General features: G+C 38.2%; 1 protein-coding gene across 1 annotated transcript; it reads left to right on the top strand.

Moving 5' to 3' along the window:
* The first annotated feature begins 1,778 nt into the window (after positions 1 to 1,778).
* On the top strand, positions 1,779 to 19,655 carry b3glctb (beta 3-glucosyltransferase b). The gene is made up of 15 exons (XM_079213967.1): positions 1,779 to 1,858; positions 4,497 to 4,534; positions 4,633 to 4,672; positions 5,384 to 5,493; positions 9,174 to 9,250; positions 9,401 to 9,512; positions 9,662 to 9,798; positions 10,364 to 10,427; positions 10,861 to 10,977; positions 12,578 to 12,647; positions 13,881 to 13,994; positions 14,606 to 14,705; positions 15,012 to 15,131; positions 16,295 to 16,439; positions 17,020 to 19,655. Exons 1-15 carry the CDS (start codon positions 1,798 to 1,800, stop codon positions 17,143 to 17,145), a joined length of 1,431 nt encoding a protein of 476 aa, XP_079070093.1. The 5' UTR covers positions 1,779 to 1,797; the 3' UTR covers positions 17,146 to 19,655.
* The last annotated feature ends 3,930 nt before the right edge of the window (positions 19,656 to 23,585 follow it).

The raw sequence follows: 23,585 nt of genomic DNA, 5'->3' as shown, positions 1-23,585 counted from the left end.
AATTGAGATCAATATTCCGGATGCTAGCAGTTCATCTTTTCGTCGAAAAGAAAATATATTGTTTACATTTAGCAGTTTTGAGAATTCACAAACATGTGGAGTTTGTATAATTTAAGATTATTGTAAGAAGAATATCTTTATGATTTTATAGTGTAGGTCAGACAAAATACGATATTTTTGAGGACATCAACATGGCATTTCCCGCTATTTTTTTTAACGTTTCATAGCACAAACAATTAATGAATGAATTACAAAGATAATAGTAGACTACATAAAGCAATGTTAACACCCAACTCGAAAAATGTTCACTAAATTCAAATTAAATAATGCTATCCAGATATTATAGATTGTCTACTTTATAGGGTGTTTGAGTAAAAGAGAAATATATTGGTAATGCATCAGATATATTTCCTAATAATGTTGGTCTTTTCTTAAAATAACTTTATTTTGAAGGAACTTATTAACTTCCTTCTGTAGCATGTATCGCATGTTTTTCATAGGCATAGGTAAGTGAGCAAATAAAGTAAATGAACATGAAGAAATACAAAGTTATACATATGAATAAATGCGAAAGTTCCAAAAAATATTGATCCAATTTATTGAGACTTTTAGATAATGACGCTGGAACGCACGACTTTATGAGAAGCCACTTCATATTGACAACAGCAGACTTGACAACACTAGACCCATTTTAAAACATAATGAGTGAAGCTTTGTGTTACAAACACTAGCTTGGTTCAGCAAACTCACACAGAGACCAAAACAAATCCATATATCATTTACGGCTCTGGTTTTATTGCCGCCTAAGGTGGCAGGCGATAATAGCAGCCTATCCTTCTGCACATACAGTACTTACACCTTCCTTACAGAACACAACACAGCACTGTCCTTTGGATTTCTAAAGTTCAGTTTGTATGGACAACAATGTGAGCACTCACTGCTTAGTTTGGTTTCACAGCAGAACCAGCCGGTTTAACGTGTGGCCATGTTTAGACTCAGTGGTCAGGAGACCGTTGACTCATTTTTTCTAAATATATCCACCAGTATTCACGGCCGAGAAGAGAAATAATTATTTCAGCCTCCTTTGGGAAGCTCTTCCTCATATGAAATTGTAAACGGTACCTGCCCTGTAAACATAATAATTTCCCAGAAAAACACAATTTGTAAAGCTTATAAAGTCCAACTTATCTTAATTTGTTTAGATATCTTGGTTCCTCTCATCCCTATGGAGGGCAGATCAGTACAGAGATGATCTGCAGGATTGAGGAGTAAAAGTGTGGAAAGTAATTTTGTGGCACAATTTAGACTTCTGCCATGATAATAAACATTTATTTTGTTTGCGTCAGTAAAAGACAGATATTTTGAAAAATAAATATTACAAAGTGTTTAATAACCGTCATGTGGATACCCAATTATGGTCCTTATCACATAAACAATACAGAAATAACTGTTTAGTTGGTCCACGCTTTACTAAGAAATGTACAACTTTAAAAACATTTTTCGGATTTATTCTGAAATGAGAAAAACTATTTTAAGTTAAGACACACAAGCCATAAGTGACTCAAAACATCTTGCACTGCATCCCTTAGTGCATAGTACATATTTGTGACAAAATAGTACCCTGGTGTGCAGCAGCACAATAAACTACAGATAGTATACCACTGATCGCTAGAGGTCACTGTAGCTCTGCACTAACGTTCAGTCAACTCTGCCAGTATGGGAATGTCGCTAGCCATTTCCTCCAGTTAGCCGTGACAAGACGGTGATATCAAACGGAAAACAGATGCCAAGGGAACCATGTCACACCATAATGTGGTGAACGGATGCAAACTGGTCGCTGTGCTCCTTCTCTGGCTTGGTAAGTGGGGCCGATACTGTTCATACTGTTCGATACTGTAAACCGCTAGCACTAAGCAGAAAACACTGCGTCAGGCAGGTTGACAAATACCGGAAGTCGATCGATTTGGCCTTCAAAGTAAGGTTAGTTATTAATTGTACTAGAGATTGAGCGCATTCCAGTTTGGAAAATGTATCAATAGATCAATAGCTCAGCCTTCTTTTCAAGCCCTGTCGGAGAACTACAGTGGCCTACAGGTAGGGATAGGTATCTTTAGGATCCTATCGGTAATTATTTTCTTGCAACAGTTGTTTTTACAACAGCAAAGTCACAATATAAAGTAATTAATGGCTCACTGGAAACAAACAAACAATACAATACAATAACATTTCTGGGTGAAGTTTATAAAGAATGAAGAACACAGACATCATATCAGTCATTCCCCCTGTCCTCTGTCTTCGAATTCGGTTTAACTTTCCTTTTACATTTTCACAGTATTGATAAAGTATTGGCTTTTTACTTGCAGATATTTTATTGCAGTACAGCCATTTCGCCAGGTTCCCTTCACCACAGCGGTGTGTGTGTGTGTGTGTGTGTGTGTGTGTGTGTGTGTGTGTGTGTGTGTGTGTGTGTGTGTGTGTGTGTGTGTGTGTGTGTGTGTGTGTGTGTGTGTGAGCTCAGCCCCACAGAGAGCAGAGCGGATGCGCCCTGCAGCGTGATAATAAATGCCATAAAAAAAAAAAAGTACAAACGAAACCCGCATCCCTAACTTCAGATAACGTAAAACCCAAAAGGTCATGCAAGGTAATCAAATATGTTATGTCATTTTTTTTGTTTACAGTTGCAAGTATGCCTCCTGTAGAATATTGCACTGATAGAATTACACGGAAGCTTTAATGAAGATGCTTGTGAACTAAATTAAAGCCCATGCTGATTTTGAAGTGAAATTTAACCTATAATTTGTCTGTAACCCCGTGGAATTATTGTCCCCTTTTCTTTTCAATGAATTATGACTAAAACGTGCAGGTCATTTGCATCAATATAATTGTGTGCCATTGACATCAGCTAGCAATCATGTAAATATGAAAAGCCCTGCGCACCCAGAGGCTAATTAGGTCTCTGCTCAGATGTATGATTTGGCGTTTAATACGTCACCAAACTCTGACGTACATTGCTGATGAGTGATTAGCGTGCAGGTTGTCCTGAGCTAACAGGAGAAACAAGTCTAACATGAGGGGGATGTCAATCAAGGACAGTCTGTACAGGTTAACAGAGTCCTGAGGTCTAATCAGGTAAAGTATTGGAAACACCTGTTGGGGTGTGACATGAGTGTGCAGGGCCTTTAAACTAGAAACTAAAATGTGTAACATGTTTAAGACCTAGATTTATAATCAAATGTTTTAACAAATGCATATCATATCATATCGTTAGTATTGTCATAGTCCTTCATGTTATAGCTATCAACCTTTTTCGCTTTTTATATGAAAAGGCACAGGTGTAATTAATGACATATGTGATGGCTGCATTCTACACACTTTAACAGCTTTACTGGGGCTCTCAATCATTGATGTTATCAATTACACTCATGCTTTTCCTGGCATAACTGAAAGAGGCCTTTTGGCTGATATGGGTGGAAATATATAAAGAAATACAATTCTCAATGTTAATAAGTTATTTTTCCAAAACACATGACGGTTCAGCATGTTTCTCGCCTCAATTTGACAGTATTCAGAAGCAGTTTTGGTGGTTAGATAAGAAGAAATTCAACATTTCCAGATCAGCCTTCATTGTTTTCCAGTTAGAAAATTAAGCAAGCATTGCATGTTTTTTCAGCCTAAGTATGAAACATTTTTGTGTTGATGTCTGTGTCAGAAGGATAACTTTTCATAATTTACAGCTATATCGAGCCTGTCTCAAATCACTTTTTTAATGGACTTTAAAGAATGGCACAATTGTATTTCCCAGCCATATCTCGACCCTTGGCATAGATTGGCATGCTTACACATCATTATACTTGTTGAATATGTTTACCAAACCCTACATACTGAATAGTTGCAAATATAGCTGTGCTTTCAAAGTCTGCTTTCAGGGGTCATGGTTTCAAAGTCTTGGTTATATCTCATTGGAAAAGATAAGAGATGTTGGTGCAGAAATAACTCGAATACTGCGTTGAATCTGCTACTGCTGGGGGTACTTACACAATTACATGCCATGGTCTGAAAGATGTGTCAGGATGTTACAAGTTGGCAAAGTGGTGCCTTTTATGCTTTAGTATATGGATATATAGATTAAACTTGCTGCACTAATGTTTAAAGTGAAGACAAGAATTTTGACTTATATATATATATATTAAATATTTGCTTATTAATGGGCTACTTATTTCCATTGTTAGTTAATGTGTGTTTTATTTTTGATTTTTGATTTGAGTGCCAGAAAGGTTGCAGAGCTCCACATTGCATATTCAGTCCAAAAACTATTACAAATGATTCAAAACAGACACACATTTTTGCTTGACGTACGACCTCTACCATAAATTGATTTTCTGTTGATCCGTTGATCCGTTGATCGTCAAATGGACTGAAAGATGAATTGGCTATTCATGTCGGCGTAACTAATAAATGCATTTTGATGATGTAATGTTCCTTCTCACCTCTTCAAGGTGCCTCTGCTGAAGACAAACCTACAGGCCATGCTCATGTAAGTGCCACGCCCAGATTCTTGCTGTGATTATGCTTCATCATGTGGCTCAGCAGTGTGTGTCAGACTTAACGAGAATCCCTCTTGACTCCCCGCAGGCAGCAGAGCCCCAGGAGCACACACCACACCGCTCTATTGGTGAGTGAGGGATTGCACTGCAGATGGTCAGTGACACACAGTTCAGGAAAGCAAATCAATTATTTGTTGCATATAAAAAAAAACTGAAGCTTAAAAAGTTTTATGAGTGGGACAGTTTCATGGTCCGGGGCGATGACGTTGTGTCTTGTTAGGGGCGACTGTGGCTCAGTGGTAAGTTGGTCAAAAGCACTAAACCACAAATTGATCCTGTAGCTGGTGTTTGAATGGTGAGTTAAGGTCCTGATGGGCAGGTGGCACCTTACATGTTAGCCACTGCCAACAGTGTATGAATGGGTGTGAATGGGTGAATGATGGCATGTGTTAAAGCGCTTTGAGTGGTCGGAAGACTAGAAAAGCACGATACGAGCACAGTCCAGTTACCATTTGTCATCAGTGTGAGGTTTACCTGGCAAGAAACCAAAAAGTCTATTTCACAAATGCCCTGTTTTATTGCATCATCACGTCTCTTTGAGTTTTCTAATTTGTCATCGCTACCATGACAAACTGCACTGCAACTTGTATTCTATTTTTTGCTTTTTGACAGTTTTTTAATGTTTTAAAATGAATGTTCTTGCTTTTAAATCTTGTTTTCTTCTGCATTATGTTTTGATGCTTTTAATGGTTTTATGTGAAGCACTTTGAATCGCCTTGTTGTTGAAATGTGCAATACAAATAAACTTGCCTTGCCTTTTCTGTGCCTGTTTTTCTCAGGATTGTCGGACGTGGTGATAGTGATCCAGAGTCAGAGGAACTCCTTCCACGCCCGCCGAGGTGGTCAGAGGAAGGTGGAGATTCTTCAGCAGGCAGCTGAGCTGGGACAGGTAACATCTGGCAGGTGCTGGATTAGCCCCGTTGCTGGGTTTAGATCTGGGCTTTGGGCCATATTTCAGAAAGAAGTATACATAAGCACCTGTGCTCCATAAAGCTGAGGTCAGCGACTTTGGAGGATGAGAGAGCGACTGGGAGAGGAGCGCAGCGCATCATTGTCATTGCTTAACATATTCACATAACTCCATGTAAGAACGTAAAAATACCCAATTTGCAGGTCGACCATCCAAATGATTGGGTTTATTACAGACACCAGAGATTTCCTTTTTTTCACAGCTTTTGATTTTTTTATTGCTGTCGGGATGTGAAGAGAATTTCAACAAATACAACAAAACATGATTCTAAAGTAAATTGCTTACCATTGTTTTATGTGGTGCCTTCAGATAAGGTACATTACTTAGTAATTATAAAGCTTGAGGCAGATTTTCAAGCAGCAGCTCTGTTTTTTGTGTAGGAGCAGCATTAAGGGTTTACAAATGTGTCAACATGTCTTCTGTATCCATGCAATGTGGTCTGCTTGCAATAACAGGATGCTGTAAACAGTTTCCTTTTGAATGTGTAGTCAGTGACTTTTTGAGTTTGATTTGGAGTTTTGCGCTGCTGTGGTATTACATTGGTACCAATAGGTGTCCTCCTTGCCTTAGAGCTCCTCTCCCGAACCGAGCTCTGTCATACTGAAATTATTTACTAATATGTGCCTGCAGAGCAGCTGTGAAAACTGATTTGTTATAAACCCCAGTAAAATGAGATGACAGGCATATAGACAATCCTTAGATGACAGGCATATGGAGATTCATTAGAGATGTAAATGTGATATGTTTAATAATTAAATGTCAGATCAATAAAACTGGATGTGATTATAAGTAGCATTAGAGCATTTACACACAGCAATTATAACATGATAACAAATTTTATCAAATGTTATTATTTGCAAAATATATATTAATGTATAAAAATGAAGAGGCTCTTTAGGGGTAGCCAAGGTCCACTATGTCCGAGAACATAATTGCAGAAGAGAATAAGAGTTTTGGAAAGGAAAAGAGATATACACAACATTCAAGAGAAACATTATTGATGCAACTAGTGGCATGCGTATTGACAAAGCTAAAAATAATGTTTCTCCTGTAGCGCTCAATCATAATAATTCATCAGAGTTCACAAGAACGGCTGTCTCGCAACTGAATAAAGGAATATTTTTGTGGGAATAGAGAGAGGTTGTATCAAATATAAAAATGAATCTAAAATCAGACTTGCATGCTGTGAAAACGGCTACTGCCTCTTCTGGAAATGCTGATAAGAGAAAGGTTTCATGATTAGCACGTTAAAATGTCTACAATTTTGTGTGTGTGTGTGTGTGTGTGTGTGTGTGTGTGTGTGTGTGTGTGTGTGTGTGTGTGTGTGTGTGTGTGTGTGTGTCACAGTGAGGTAGTTGAGTAATGTTTATCACAGCTAGATGGACCATAATTGTAGGATGCTGTTTTCAATGAGGGCAGCTTGTGCGTCATGCTTGTTTTGACTGTCGTATAACCAGGTGCTTATTTTTAATGGAGGCGGGGATTAAAGGTCAACTCTTGCATGTTGACAGCTTGTTGTCTGACTGACATATGGCTGTTTTTACATTGAAAGGGTTTTTGACATACAGTATATATCATGGATTTCGGGCATGATGTAGCCAAAATATGAGCAGCAGTACCTCAGTTTTAATAATCTGTTTACACAGATTCATATCCACAACTTTTCCGCATCCTGGATTTAAAGGGATAGATAAAACAAATGTACAACTTTGTCACAGGGCCGTTTGGTTACTGGCCGTCAGTACAGGCTTTTAATTCATCACACCAGTGCCTCATCATCCAACCTCATTATGACGCCACTGCTCTGTTCTGCTCGTTTCACCCACATCTTACTGCAACCCGAACAGAATATGGTAATTACAGCATTTTCCACCTGAGAACCTGAGACCTGAGAAGAGGTGTGCTTGCATGTGGACTTTCAATGTGTGGGTATTTGTTTGGGAATGTAACCATACTATTTAGTCAACATTATATGTTGTACAGTACACACAAAACGTTGTGTTCGTCGTGACTTAAACTGAAATAATACAATGTTTTATCACACACATGATGTCTGATAAAACATTTTATTATTTCTGCCTTAACTGTAGCTTTACATGGACACGTGCGACAGTTGAAACATTCAGATTTTTCTCTTCAACGTTTATTTTAGCCTTGCGATAGGCACGGCTCTAGAGATGATGAAGTAAATCTGCTGAGTGTAACCCTCAGCTGAACCCTCAGGTTCAATTGTAATAACTTTAGTGATACTTTTCAACTAGAGTTATCAAGTCAGCATTTTGATTTAAAAGCCAATAAGAATATTTTGCAAAAAGTAAAAAAACTACTGTAGTTTGTTTATTATTTGTATTCCTCACATGGCTAGAGGATGACTATGGCTGTGAAGGATTCCTTCATTTATCTTTTTCTTAACTCTGAAATTTTCACTTCATCAGTTACATTTATTAGACACAGCACACCTTACATAAACTAATGTAGTCGAAACAAATCCTGCTTTTATGAAAGTTCTAAAGGTCAGTATTTGTTGAAACCATTTTAGCAAGATGTTGATTCATCATTTAAAAAGGTTGCTGTTTGAGGCGCTGTTGAATTGTATTGCGTTATACTGACAGGTGTGTTTGATTATTTTGTCCACTTCATTTAAGTCAATGAGGGCAGGCTAAATAATAAACACCTCTCTGAATGATGCAGTGCAATGCGTAGCTAAATAACCGTTCTGTTGTATTGACATCATTATATTGTTTCAGGCGCCTCAACTTTGTGTCATTGTCATTAATAAAAAAAAACAATTAACTTTGCTTTCGGTTACTTTTTGGCACCTGAGTTAAACATGGATGTAACTGATGAAGGACTTGTTCTCTGCCTAAAGACAGATGCAGACACTGACATTCACTTCAAACCTATTTATGGCCATACTTACATTAATCATGTCAAAGTCTGTGTCTCTGTCAGCGCCAAGAATGGCTGCGTGGATGAGATTTGTGAGTTCTTCTTTACGAGTCACTTAGAGAGGAGGAAGTCATAAAACAAGAGCCTCTAAATCAACCCCTTCCTCTGCCCTCCTTTTTAGCACGCCATTGTCAGAACTACACCCAGAACTGTATGAACCTCCAAACAGCAGAATGTGCACATGTTGTTCCTCCACATGCTGTTGATCAAGGCCTCGCCAGTCGACGCCGTCGCCCACCAGGATATCCAGGTGTATAGCAGATCATGTCAGTGGAGCCTGTATCAAGGAGTCACTCAATATAGTAGACGTCTTGTTTCATTTCTCAAGGAATATTAGAACATAGCAAAGAATCAATCAAAAAATATTTTATGCAAACCACAGTTCTCATTTCTTTGTTTTTGGCTTTACTCGTAAAAATTAATTGGAGTATTTCTGTTCTTTTTTAATTTTTTGCACAACATGCCAGTCTGACCTCATTGTTGTTTACTTATATCCCTCAGGTCCATACATACACACACACACACATACACACACACACACACACACACACACACACACACACACACACACACACACACACACACACACACACACACACACACACACACAAAACACCGCATTTTCAAATTAAATTGTTTGTTTCATGCAGGGAGATCCAGTTGTTCTTCTTCTCCATGAGCTGTTAGAGTATGAAAGGAATTGGATTATCATCCCTTTGCTTCCTAAGTGAGTTTTATACATACATATGGAGATGATGAACAATTCAATCAAATCAGATTCATTAAGATTTATAGATTTAATTGAATTGAGCTGTAATGATTCCTATGGGGTGACATAAATGCAATAAAGTGAATGACTTTGTGTGGATTTTTCCAGTCTCTCTGCCACGTATGGCCAATCAGCATCCTGGTTTTTCTTCATCGAGGAGGAAACCAGCGTCTCACTGCCTAATCTGCTGAAGGTCCTCCACAGATATGAAGTCCAGGAGGTGAGACCCTGACTACATGTAATATACATACAGCCATTTTTGCTGAATTAATAGATTGATGGTGATCTAGTTTCCTGCACTGATGCATTATAACTAATCAACTTTCTTTTGATATCACCCTGCCCCGTGCACCTTTTTTCAACTCTGAGGAATGGTTTTTGGGTAAGCATCTCCATGACACCGAGGCCACCATTATCCACCACTATGCGTTCTCTGAAGACCCCAGTTCCTTTAGTTACCCTGACCCTGCAGCAGGCTGGGCTGTCAGCACGCCGCTGCTCCAGAGGTGTGTGCACATGAATGTGTCAATTGATATGTTTCTATTCTTTCTTGTTATTTTTTTGGGAAGAAACTATTTTAGCAGGAAAGCCTTCATATCATTTCAGCGTTATGATGGTAGACAGTAATACCAGACATGGTGTAGAAACCCAAATTAAAGGGATAAGAACAAGTAGCACATACAGTCCACAATGCATGAAAAGAAAAGATGTCATCCACAGTCATATTTTTGTCTATGCTTGACTTACAAGCACTCCATTGATTTTTATATCGACCTATAAAAGGTCCCAAATTAAGGTCCCTTCTTCAGAGGCACATTTTAATCTATTGAGCATTGACTCCATCACCTCTGCCACTGCATCCACCCAATCTTTCAAATCTGGAGCTTTTGCTATTTTTTTATGCAGAAAACACAAAACAGTATTCAAAGGGATTGCTGAACCAAACCAACAACTCAGAACTTCCATTACTTTGACTCGCTCATGTGCTTTCTCGTATACAATGAAGGAAAGTTCCCACTTCTATTCTGCTGTTTCTCTTCTTTCAACATCTTTCACTTTCATGTGTTTCAGACTCGCTGAGCGGATCCAACATAAGCATCTGAAGTCAGACTTCACAATCGACTTGAAACACGAGGTACTTTGAAACCTTCGAGGAGCGATGTGAATCTGTGTCATCTCTTACCTTTTGACTAAAATAGACAACTATTGTTAAGACTTTGTTATGGTTAAATTCTACTTTGCGCCTCAACAACTGCTGTGAAAAGCTTCATCAGCCTCGTCTCCAATGAAATGCAAGACATATAACAATGATAGACGTACTATTCCTCCAGCGACTGGCTAGCCTTTTGTTAAAAAGCTTTCTATGCATGAAGCTTTTAGATCTACTATTATATTGTTCATGCACTGCCCTACTTCTGAATGAGACTAAAAATACTTTTGTTCTTTTTAAAGAGAATTACTGTTTGAGGACCAAGTGAGCTCTTTTTGATGTGTATCTGCAAACCACTGTCTCACCTGTTTCCCCCTGAGGCTTGTAGTTGTCTTTATGCCTGTCTTTGTTTTTCGAGCTTGCGTTGTACATTTGGGAGGAAGGAAATGGTCCAAAGTTGACAGCAGTTCCAGAGTTTTGTACAGACACGAGAGACAACTGTGCGACAACATTTACAACCTACCTGCCCAACTGTGTATGTACAACTCTTATTCATCATCACTGTATTTGGGCGACGTCTTTAAAATTGCCAGTAAAGTGCATCTGCTTAGGGAAATGTAATCAGTGTGTTCCTGCAAAAAAAGATGCTTCCTCTCAGAGAAACTTTCAGGAATAAATAAAGGTTAAAAAAAAGAAGTATAAATAATGTGGGCATGACTAGATTTTGGTGGAGGTAATTATCAAGAGCAGGACATCAAGGACATGTTACAGCGTTCCTTTTTTGATCTATCGTCTCAAATCACAATAATCACTCATCTGTCCGGCTTACTTAATGTCAAAAAGTGAGTCAGCCGGAATACCGAATGGAAACCAAGTAGACAGCGAGGTGGGATGCTGCATTTGTTTGACAAAAGGCAACAGAAGAAGGATGGTACACAAAACAATGTACATCTACAAAACAGAAATGATACAATTATAATATCTGTACACCTGGAATATAGAACAAAGATTTGCTGCATATGTAACAATATGTAGAAAGAAGTTAAGTAGACCTTATATCTTCATATCTTATATCTTGAGCACAAACTATATCGTATGCCAGAAAGAAGGAGACGAACATGATGACCAAATACAAGCTGGTATTGCAGGAAACCAAAACTACTCTTACATTAACCTGCTCTTTAAACCCCTACAACCAACTGAGAAATAGGAATTGAATAAAAGTGATTCTTCCCACTCTTTTACGCACACTTTTAGCTTTTGCCCTAGTTCCTAACTACTAAAATAACAAAATCTCAACTCTGTCATCTCTTCTCGTGGCACATACATATGCTATCTCCATCGTGCATCACCCTTCAGCCCCAGCAGAAATAAAACACCCGATGTGCTCATCACACGAGGGTTGAGGTCCACTGCAGTTGCTCAGCATGCAAGTGACCGTAGAAAAGCCCTCCGGCGGTGAAACCACAGAGGAAGAGAAATCAATGAACAATCTAGCGCTTATCATGTGCTTACAGGAATTAGTAGTGTTATGGATCTTCAGTGTCTAGTGTTTATATTGATTTTTCTGCAAGGGTAGCAGATAAAATGAATGCTAGAAATAAGTAATAACATCTCCATTAAAGTTGATAATTATCTGAAATAAGAGGTGACACCTGAACTGGGAATTCAGCGCAAAAGGGATATGAGTATTAAATGAAATTACACTTATTTTATACACCCCATAATCACAAATTGGCCTCAGAGGGCTTTACAATCTGTGCACATACGACATCTTCTGTCCCGGGACCTCAGGAAAAACCCTTTAACAGGGAGAAATAAAAGGAAGAAACATGTCTGATACATTGACTGTTCTGGTCAGCCTCATTTTGCCATCTCGACTCGATTTTAAGTCTTTTACATTCCGTGTGTATATATATGTATGTATATATATATATATATATGTATGTATATATATATATATATATATATATATATATATATATATATATATATATATATATATATATATATATATATATATATATTCCAGCTCACACTGTGTTTGTGTTCACCTGTGCACTTTTTACCATTTGATGCTCATGATCATTTTTTTGAATAAAGAATAACTTTGTTTTTGTTTTTCTCTTTTCTAGGGAAATCCGGTGTCGAGGAATGAAGTATTTGTTGCTGTGAAAACTTGCCAAAAATTCCACTCAGAACGAGGTGTGTTATTGCCGACTTTTTTTGAACGACAAAAACTGTTTAATTCATTCCAAAATATGAACTTCTGCAGTGGGGCACGGCATATTCACCTAACCTTTAACCTAACATAAAGTACCAAAACATTAATGTAAAAATACTTAATTACTAGTACAAGTCCTGAATTCAAAATGCTGCTTCATTAAAGTACTGAGGTATTATCAGCTAAATGTTCTTGAAGTGTCAAAAGTAAAGTGACCTGTTCTGCAGAAAAATGGTAGCTTTAACTGATCTCAATCTAAAAATGAAAAAGCAACTACATCTATCAAATAAATGTAGTTGAGTTTTAAAAAACTGAATGTCCTCCTGACATCTAGTGTAGTTTAAGTGTAAAGTAGCATAAAAAGGAAAGTGAAGTACCTCCAAAATATTACTGAAGTACAGAACTCAATTAAATGTGATATTACTTTCCACCTCTGATATTCGGTCACATTATTGTCATCTCATACATTATTGTAATGAATGAACCCACTATTACAATGTTTTATTCATTGTAAAGGTGAAGTAAAGAGTCATATTTTTTATGTTCTTAAACAACGCCACTTGCAAGCCCAAAACTGCCAAAATTAGCTCTCAGTTTATCTTCATCACAGAATAGATGGAAATTAAATGGAAATTACAGGACATTTAGCTGCAAAAAGTTTTACTTGACACTTTTATTTTGCCACCGCTTTTTTGTTTCTGCCACTTAACAGTCTGCTGGTCATTCGGTCGCAGTTAACCTGTCAGCTGAAATTGCAACAGTTTGTGTAATTATCCAAAATGTGTATCTGTTTTTCTGGTCAACCAGAGCCAGTAGTTATTGACTGACTATTTTAAAGCAGCATAACAAGTAGAGAGAACAGTGTGTGATTAACTCGGCTGCTACTTTAAATTCAGGTCATTAGAATTGCAGAGCAGGCTGTCAGCGTCCCTAAGCAAAATCAATAATGTGTGAATATGACTGGCAGTTATCATTAGGAAGTTTTAATGTAGATGGTGTTCTTATCCACATCAACATGCAGTGAGAGAGCATGTCTGTATGCACTCTAATGGGTTTCTCCCCCCAGTCAGAGGTAGTCGATACTCTTCTTTATTTCAATACACCATCCTTAGGAGTTTACAGGTTAGCAGTGTGGGACTCGCTCAAATTATGAGCTCTGTACGTGTCTCTCTACCACCAGGTCTCATCCCTCTCCGCTTTCTCTCTCCTCACAGTCCCAGTTGTGAAGGCAACCTGGGAGAAAGATGCTGGGTTTTTAGAGTATTACAGCGACGTCACTGATGCCTCCATACCCACGATCAACCTGGGCGTGCCCAACACTGACAGAGGTGAGAGCTGATCTCGAACAGTCACTCACAAACACTGTCGGGACCCTCAGCTGGGTCGCAGCAGATTTTATTAGGGTTGCCAAATGCATTTGTGGAATTTCTTCCAGAGGCTTTTTTTTAACATGTTTATCTGCAGTACACCTACAGAAGAAGCATGAAGAAGCCATAATGTCTGTGTTGTTCTGATCAATGTAGGCTACTTATAACATGTTATCTAATATGCAAGGCTAGTGTACATTCTGTTTGTTTTACTGATGGGAGGGAAAAAAACGAGCACCTGTTCACTCCGCCTAAATTTGTTTACCGTAAAATATTTAATATGTGTTTTCAATAACACGCATGCATAATATAAAGCCGTGATTCATCGAACTTCCTTCAAAATGTCATAATATTTTTTAAATACATCTACCTGCCAAATCGTCTGCTCTCTTTCTCTCTGGATGAGACAAAGTTAAGGTACGTCGATCTAATGCCGGCCTGGCCGGGATTTTATTATATGTATTTTGAACTCATGAATTAGAATGTTTGCTGCTCTCGCTGCACGTATCGCATGAGCCTCAAACCTGCGTCACCTTTTTCACACCTTTGATGTTTATATTGTCTTCCTGCAGGGCATTGTGGGAAGACTTTTGCCATCTTGAGGCGGTTCTTGAGCAAAGCTGTGCCAGAGGCTGATTGGCTACTCATTGTTGATGATGACACACTCATCAGGTAACAGAGAGAAGAGATTCTGTTTTAACTGACAATTCCTAATTTTAGTAATTTACAGCATCAACAAAAACATTCTGTTCAAAGTATTTTTGATTGAAGTTGCAGTGGCGGCTTACTAAAGTAAAAGAATAATTGACATCTCTTTTCAATATTAATGTAAAGATCATGCACACACATGCAGGTCACCTGCTGGCTAATTATTCTGACCGGGTTCATTAACCAGTTATAAATTATTAGAAAGGTCTAACTTGCATGCACCTCCCTGCCTTCCTGTCTCTCCGGGGGTTGTTTTTTGTCCATCTGCAGTTTACCCAGGTTGAGGCGACTGCTGCGCTGCTATGACCCAAAGGAGGCGGTGAGCCTGGGGGAGAGATACGGCTACAGCTTGCTGCTGAACGGATACAGCTACACCACCGGAGGAGGAGGGTGAGGCTGCGGTGGTTCAAGCAGTTAGTTTTAAAATGTTCAGACGGAGAGTGAATCAAATATGAATTTATTCGCCTCAGCAGGCAATGTGTAAGTTATTAACGGACACACCATCTATTTCTGTGTTTTTGTGCTCATCTCAACCTCGGACTGAACTCAACTTAAAACTCTGCTGCTTTCTGTTATGTTCCTCTAGTCTTTCTCCTTTTTCTTCTAATTTACGATGTTTCTGAAGCAGATTCATAAAAACCCCAGGACACGCTCACATAAGTTGAAACATTTTCAACTGTCATTTCACGTCTGTCCCTTGACTTTGTAAAATTGTTTACAAATTCACTTTGTGTCTGAACACATTCATGGGGAAGGAAGCTGCAGTGTAAGGTTTTAACAATTTAATAGTAAAACAAATATAGTATGACAGTGTTACATATGGTGTACAGCACAGTCTGTGTCTGCTTGTCCCACAACCTCATTACTGCTGCTATTCAGCAAATATTGAATACAAAAATGCTACATTTTAGAGCCAATTGAAAAACAGTTTGAATAGAAAACTTTGAAATGTCTTGTGCATCACACACAATCTTGCACATTTGACAAATCTGGTATCGTTGTAAATATTATCATACACCAATGACTGAGGAATGAATTGATCAATATGTTTACGTTAATGATAAATCAATTGACCTATTGTATGTTGCTTATTTAAGCATTTTGCACATATAGAGCAACATTATCATTATCATTAGTTTCTGGCCACCGGACAATTGTTAGTACGATATTCACTTGCATTTAACTTCTTTTTTTCGCCGGGACAAACTCCTGAGGAAAATGTACCTCTATGCTTCTCTATCGAACACCAGCTCCCTGTTTTTCTGGCTACACATGTTCAAATGAAAAACAGGGATGGTAGCGCGGATAGTATTAACGCCAAAGCAGGTGTTTGTGATACACGGACATGCTGATATGTACATGAAGCATATATTCACTTCAAGATTCAAGGAACACTGCCTCTTTGAAACACACCAAATCTGTACAATCATTTATTTCCATGATTCCATGATGAAAAACCAAAACAGCTCAGTGTCAGACATAAAGCTTGAATGATATTTATTTTTGTGGAGATAATTCCCTTTCTTTTTTAAATACCTGTGTTCTGTGTGCAGGATGGTCCTCAGTCGCGCGGCGGTGTCCAGGCTGGTTTCCAGTGGGTGTCGCTGCTACAGTGATGATGCTCCTGATGATATGGTGCTGGGCAGGTGCTTCACTTCCCTGGGTGTTCCCATCACACACAGTCCACTGTTCCACCAGGTAGGGAACGACACACACGCACACACACACACACACACACACACACACACACACACACACACACACACACACACACACACACACACACACACACACACACACACACACACACACACACACACACACACAGAGTAAGTAAGTGAGTGTTCTTATTATGATTGTGAGGACATCTGCACATTTTCTTCTCAAACCCTGAATGTTGAGATTATATTCATATTATATTATATTATATTCAAGAAGAACAAGGTTTGATGATGTGTTGGTCATCAGTAAAATTAGATGATGTCGTCATGGTTTGGGGAAATGGCTGCAAATAACACTGTGACTGCACTGTGCAGAGGCAACTAAATAAGCTAAAGGCGATCCAATGAGAGACAGATTTACGACAGTAACCTTTTCTCCAGTGTCAGATGATGCTCTGCTCTTTTCATATTCCTCTTCAATGTAGGTTGGAAAAGCCATAAATACTGCCTTGTGGATTATGCAGGCTTTAAAAACAGGATATTGAATTACCCTAGAGCAAACAACAAGCACACACACACACACACACAGACAAAACCACTTGTTCTTGATATTTTAGGCACGACCGTATGACTACTCCGAAACATTGGAGCAGGCCGTCTCCTTCCACAAGCACTGGAACATAGATCCTGTGATCGTCTACAAACGCTGGCTGCAGGACACGCACCCACGAGTTGAACTGTAGAAACACTGTGTGGTTACGATACATAAAGCTTACAATACTGTAGACAAACATGTATTTTATATTTGCACAACAGCGTAGACCTAAAGACATGTCAACATAAAATGAGTAAGTGTGTAACATAAGTGTGTGTCATGTTAAAGTGGTCTCAGAGAATGACCAGCTAAGTTTGAAACTCTATCGAGGTTTCTACCTTCATTTAGACCAACTTTGGGGTCAAATGGCTTGTGCATAGACTGTTTGATTGAATCAGAGCAAAAACAGCTTTATTAAAAGCTGTTTTTGACAGACAAAGATGCTGAGTGAATAGAAAATTGTTCTCTGCCTTCACTGGATGTGTAGCTTTAAGCACCTGTATACGTAGGGGATTTGAAGATGACTCCGTGGCTGTACTTTTGCCCCCAAGTGGCCAATTTTTTTAATGTAATGCAGTTTTAAAGGAATCATGAAATGTCACAACTGACAGTGAAACGGTCTCTAACGAGGGTAGTAGCTCCGTGAGGCTACACATGGACACAACAGTGCTTTGAGTTATAATGCTGGCATCGTTCATGTTTAGCAGGTCGTTTACCATGGTCAGCATCTCAGTTTAGCCTGTTAGCATGCTAACATTTGGCTGTGAGCAAAAATGACAGACTTAGAGACTTTACATTTCTCGAGAAGCTGGAGGTCTTCCTGTGGAGATCAGCACTGTCTATCAGCCGTTATGGAGACTGGATCTGAAAGGGCTCACTGGTTTGACATTGAGTCACACTGGTTGCCACTTGGATTGTGAGAGTGGATGTCTGAGAGTAACTGCTGTCACTTTACCCCCAAAATAAAAATGTAACAATGAACCCAGATGTTTTATTTATTGAAGAAAGATTGTGTTGATATATGTGTGTGATCTGATACGATACATATTGTATTGACGATGTCTCAAGACATATAATGTTTATTTTATTTTGTTTTATTAAATTAATTTAGCCAGTTAAAACCCTTTTAGTACGGAGCCTGTTGCCGGCGACAGAAAGTAACATGCAAAACCAAGATCGCCGTAACTTCTCGAGTATTTACGCAATCGACGTAATTTCAACAGATTTTGAATTTGATTACGGTAATAGTATAAAAAAACGGCGGCGAGTTTCTCTGTGGGGGAGGGGTGGAAGTGAGCCGAGCTGAGCACAGCTGCAGAGGATTAGCGGAGAGAGTTTGATTGGCTTTTCACTGCTTTTCACTGACCTTTGAGTGATGTTTTCTTTGGAAATAATATGTTGTGGTTGTAAATAATAGTATTAGTATAGTTTATGAGAGTTCTGCCATTTGCTGGTCAACCTAAACCCTCCACTAAAGGCCACTTTTCTGTCCCCACAAACACAAAGAATGACACTGGGAAAAGGAAAGATAGAAGGCCATTTTGGGGACGAAACACTGTACTAGCTGCCTGTAAAAGCCTGCCTGGATGTGTGAGGAGGGCAATAATGGGTTCTGTCTTCAGCTGGACAGAAACTGCTTCAGGGAGATAAACAAATCTCTAAAATGCCTGGACATGGACACATTTAAAAGCCTATAACATGGATACTGAATGCTTTGGGCAAACAAAACAGTTTGAGAACATTTAAAATAGGTTCAATTTAATTTCTGTAATCTCAAAAGCTTTGCTCATGTTCATTTTTAATTGTTTAGAATAGAAATATGATGAAAATTCTAATGCGTTTCTTTACTTTTTAGTTTTTACACAGCGTTGTAAGCCTTTATAACATATAATAATGACAAATACTTGCCAGATTTTGAAAGTTACATTTCTCCTGAAAAAAAGGAGCAACATAATTTTGCCAAAAGGACATTTTGACATATTTATTGATAAATAAGACAAAAAGGACCAGGCGGACTGTCATCATTACAGATCTAAAAGGGTTGCGTCCATCTCTACAAGGGAGAACTGAAGTTGCAGATAACACAATAAACAATCAGACAACAGCTTAGATTGAATACTACTAAACAGGTAAAAAATACTAAGGCATCTAAAAAGCATGTAAGCTAGAAATGGAGACAATTAAAAAATATGTAATTTACCATAGAATGTTTTTGATGATGAGAACATTAAAATAATGTATTTATAGTATTTGTGTTTATTTTTCTTTCATGCAATTTTCATGCAATCTTTTGCATTTTGAAATATATGATGACATTTCTTGAAATACACTTATTCTTTTTTTTCCTGAGATTTCCCAAAATATCTAACTCTAATATCTCTATTTTGAAACACATTTCCAAATGCTGCATAAAAAGTTGTGTGTACATGTTTTTATGAAGTATCTTTATGCAGCATTATGCAGATGAGTCTCTAATGGGGTTTTGTAAAATCTTATTTTTGAACTGTGTGTTTGTGGCTTTGTAGATTGGTGTAAAAGTAATTATAACCACAGCTGGCAAGCCTGTATTCAAATTGTGCAGATGTTTTTATGAATATATAAATGTTTGTGTATGCATGCTGAAAACCTGTTTAATTACATTTTTCAATAATTTGAAAATAAAATATTTATTATGTTAAAAAAACCTTTTTGTGCATTTCTTTTTTTGCCTTTCTTTTGACTGACAACAAAATGTGAAGTGAAGGAAGACACAGTGAAGGAAGACAAAGATAAACTATTATTACTGTAGAATTATCTCTGTCCTTCTCGAAAATAATTATAAAGATCACTACGCAGGGAGGATATTACGTTGGATAATACTCTACCTCAGTATGTGTGGCTTTCATTTTTACAGACTTGTCATTCTCATTGAGGCCAGAATCTCATAAGCCGTGAAGTGCCTTTGTGTCATGTCACTGTGACATGAGTTACTGTAGCAACGGGGACATTGACTTCCCGGAGGGACATTCCTGTTGGGACAGTTTCTCTTGAATGCTTTGTGTGATGTCCACGACACATGCATCCTCACAGAAAGAATGAATACATAGATCACTGTCTCTATAGTCAAATCACCACTTAATTTTTTAACAGTTGCTTCAAACACTGATTGAAGAAAGACAGGATTGATACCTTTTACCAGTTGCTTGCCTTAACTCTTACAAGTTGAAGTTTTTTGTTTTGAATTTCATGTTGCGGCTGCAAGGACGTCGTAATTTCTGGGTCTATTATTGCATCGCTGTTTCATGTATAAAAGTCTCTACCAACAACAGTGGATCACTCTGTTCCTCCCGCTGCTTTCATTCACACACACACACACACACACACACACACACACACACACACACACACACACACACACCGCCATCCTTAATCCAGTGAGATGTCATAAACTCCAGAGAGCTCTGCCTCTCAACAACACACACACAGGAGACGTTTGCAGCTTTGTAGTTCACAAACAAAACAGTTTGAAAGCTGTCGCCCATGTTTCTCTGAGTCTAAATCAGCTGCATCGCTCAAGTCTATTCCTTCAGCGCTCCCTCCTTCTTCCAATTTCAACCGATGAACAGTCAATAATCTGATTTAGTAAACGGACAGATGGTTCTTATCTGCCTGCGTATTAAAAGACTTATTCACAGTCACTTGAGTGTGTCCTTCATACTGGTTTGTCTTCCTGTTTTGCTGTCATTTGTTTATTAAGCTTTTATTACTTTTCTGATTTAATCATATTTCTTATCTTTTAAAGAGAGAATGGACAAAGTTAATCAAAACCACATCTTTGTGAGAATCTTAAAAAGCAGATATCACTGATTGTTAAAGGCACGATCTGTGATCCAAACACAGAACTAGAACATGAGATCAACAACCACTTGATACATGGGCCTTCCTCTTGACCAACATTTTAATCAATGCCAAAGTATTTAGAAAGGTTCGCTCTCTATCCTCAAAAGGTCAAATCCTGAATTATTTTACTTGGCTTGTAGCTGCACCATCAGGCCTAAATGCCCTACCTTTTTTTAATAGAGAGCTCCAGTTAAGTCTCTTTTAAAATGCATCTTTCAATAAGTGTTTCTCTCTTCCCCCCTTTTCTTTTTCACTTATCTTTTACCACAGCTGGAGACTCTGACCTCAAGTCACTCTGTATATTATATTGTATAATATTCTCTTCTTGCAGGAAAAGAAGGAGCCACAGGACGTGTAGGCTTGAGTGTCTTTAAAGCTTGAACAGCAGCCTTTGAGGTGCATGAGCGTGTTCTGCAATATGCATTCACACAAAACATGTACAGACACATCTTTAGCGTGTTGACAATGTCCAATTATCTACACAGGTCACCCTTTGTTCTCTCTCGAAGCTGTTTGGGGAAGTGTTTAGCGAATGATCAATTTTAAATATGCTCATGATAACAATCAGGTACATCTTATTATCTTCATATTAAATTATCTATTTAAGGATGGTCCAGAGGAAAAATGTATGCACAAAGCCTGAGTTGTCCCTTTAAGACCACTGGGCCTAATCATAGGATTCACATTCTGAAAGCATCTTGGCTTTTTAATATTATTATCCATGCTGCACATATGTTTTACTCACTGATGATCACTTAAAAAGGGTCTAAACACATATTTTTATTGCTTCTTTTGTTTGGGGGGATGTTACTGGAGCGGGACACATTTAGTTTTATGGAGAAACCTGCCACCCGACTGACCTGGTTGTTAACCACCCAGATAGCTAAGTGCAATGTGCACCAAGCTTAATTCCACTGACCGCTCCAATTCAAAATGATTTGTCAGCTCATGCTCAAGACGTTATGAAACTTAGTGAACTGTTAAATGTATAACATTCACTTGAAATACTTTGACTAGTATTGTTGCCATGTGTGTGGTGTTTTTCAACAGTTCTTTGCTTATTTTCAGTTGAATAATGCTGCAAAATACAATCATAATTTGTACGCATGGTTATTTTCAAGATGAACACTTCTCAAACATAGTTGAGAACAGGCGTGATGACGTTTTTTTATTAATCAGTCAGATGATTAATTTAGTGCTAAAGAGAGTGAAGCGAATACATTTTTACAAATTGTGAACATCGGTGTGAAAGACAGTTGTTTCAAGTGATATTTTTTTATTTTTACACAGTGCTAAAAGCTTTTGATGTTTATCAAAGGAATAATGTATTGCTCTCTAAGCACACACTGATCACCTCAAAGATATTAACCCACTGACTGACTGGTACCACTTACTTCCCACTTACATTCATGGCTGTAAGGCACAGCTGCTGACTAGCTTGTTAACAAACAAACTGGTGATGCGCTTATAAAAAAACGCCGGAATCTTTTGCAATCACTCACTAAGACATCAGCTGATGCATTCCTGGTAATACTCTGCAAGGCTTATTTTGTGCTTCTTGCCTTTAGCTCGGTCTCCAGCAAGTGAAGCAGACACTCAGTTAGAGCCTTCTTAATGAAATTACATTGACAATACATTTGGAATACATTTAAAACATTTATAAAGCACTTATTTTGGACAGCAGAAAGGGATAAATGTGCTTTCTGCTGCTCTGTTTGGGTTACAATCCTGGAGCATGAGTCTGGAGTCTGAGGGTCAGCACTTCAAACTGTGCTGGAGTACGTAACAAAAACCATGACAATTGTATCACCGCCCTATTCTAAGAGATTGTATTGTTTGTCTGTGGCTGCAGAGCCTGTGTTATTCTATAGCAAACTAAATTGAACTATAATTACCACAGTTGTACGTCTCTGCCAACCAGTCATGTTGCAGTTTACATCCTTGTCTTTCCAAAATATCATCCCTTCATCATTTTTATCCCATTAGACATTTGTGTGGAATTGGCTATTGATTTGTGTTCATCAATGGAAATTGCTCAGCACGACTTTCAAACTAATGTATTTCAATCGGAGGTCTTGAGTGCCTGCATCACGTTATTCAGTCAGTCAGGACGACCTAACACAGCAAGGTTAGGTTTACGAAAAATATTATGGTTGGACAATAAGTATGTACGGTTAAGTTCATGCAACAAAATTAACTTACGGTTTAAGCAATAAAAACACTTAGTTGGGTTTAGGTAAACCTTTGCGAATGTTTCTTTTAACAACCACACTTTAAAATACAGTCTCAACCACCACATGGTTGAAAATACTCTCAAGCAGTATCAGTAGCTATTGGTTTCACTGATCACAACTTAATAACGCTTAAAGGGTAAACTGAGGTCCCTAAAACTGGATTACACACAAAAGGTCATGCAAGTACTTCCTGAAATAATCTTTTATGGAGGATGTGAAAAGCACCAACTGGTCACAGTGTGTTATGAGGAGCCGGATTTGGCACTGAGTATATTCATGAGATTATTTATGCCTTGGAAAGGAAAGGCGGCAGCTAATGGGATCCAGTTAATAAATTCAACATTGAGTCCATATAGATGTTGTGCCAAATTTGAAGAAATCCCCTCCGAGCGTTAAAGAAAAGCCTGACAAGAAGAGGTAGTCCTGTTCTTTTCTCACTGTACAACCACAAAGTCGTTTAGATCAGCTGGTTCAG

The sequence above is a fragment of the Taurulus bubalis genome, assembly GCF_910589615.1.
Source record: "Taurulus bubalis genome assembly, chromosome: 2".
NCBI lineage: Eukaryota > Metazoa > Chordata > Actinopteri > Perciformes > Cottidae > Taurulus > Taurulus bubalis.
Note: the sequence above shows the minus strand (reverse complement) of the source record. Positions and strands in the feature narration are given on the sequence as shown.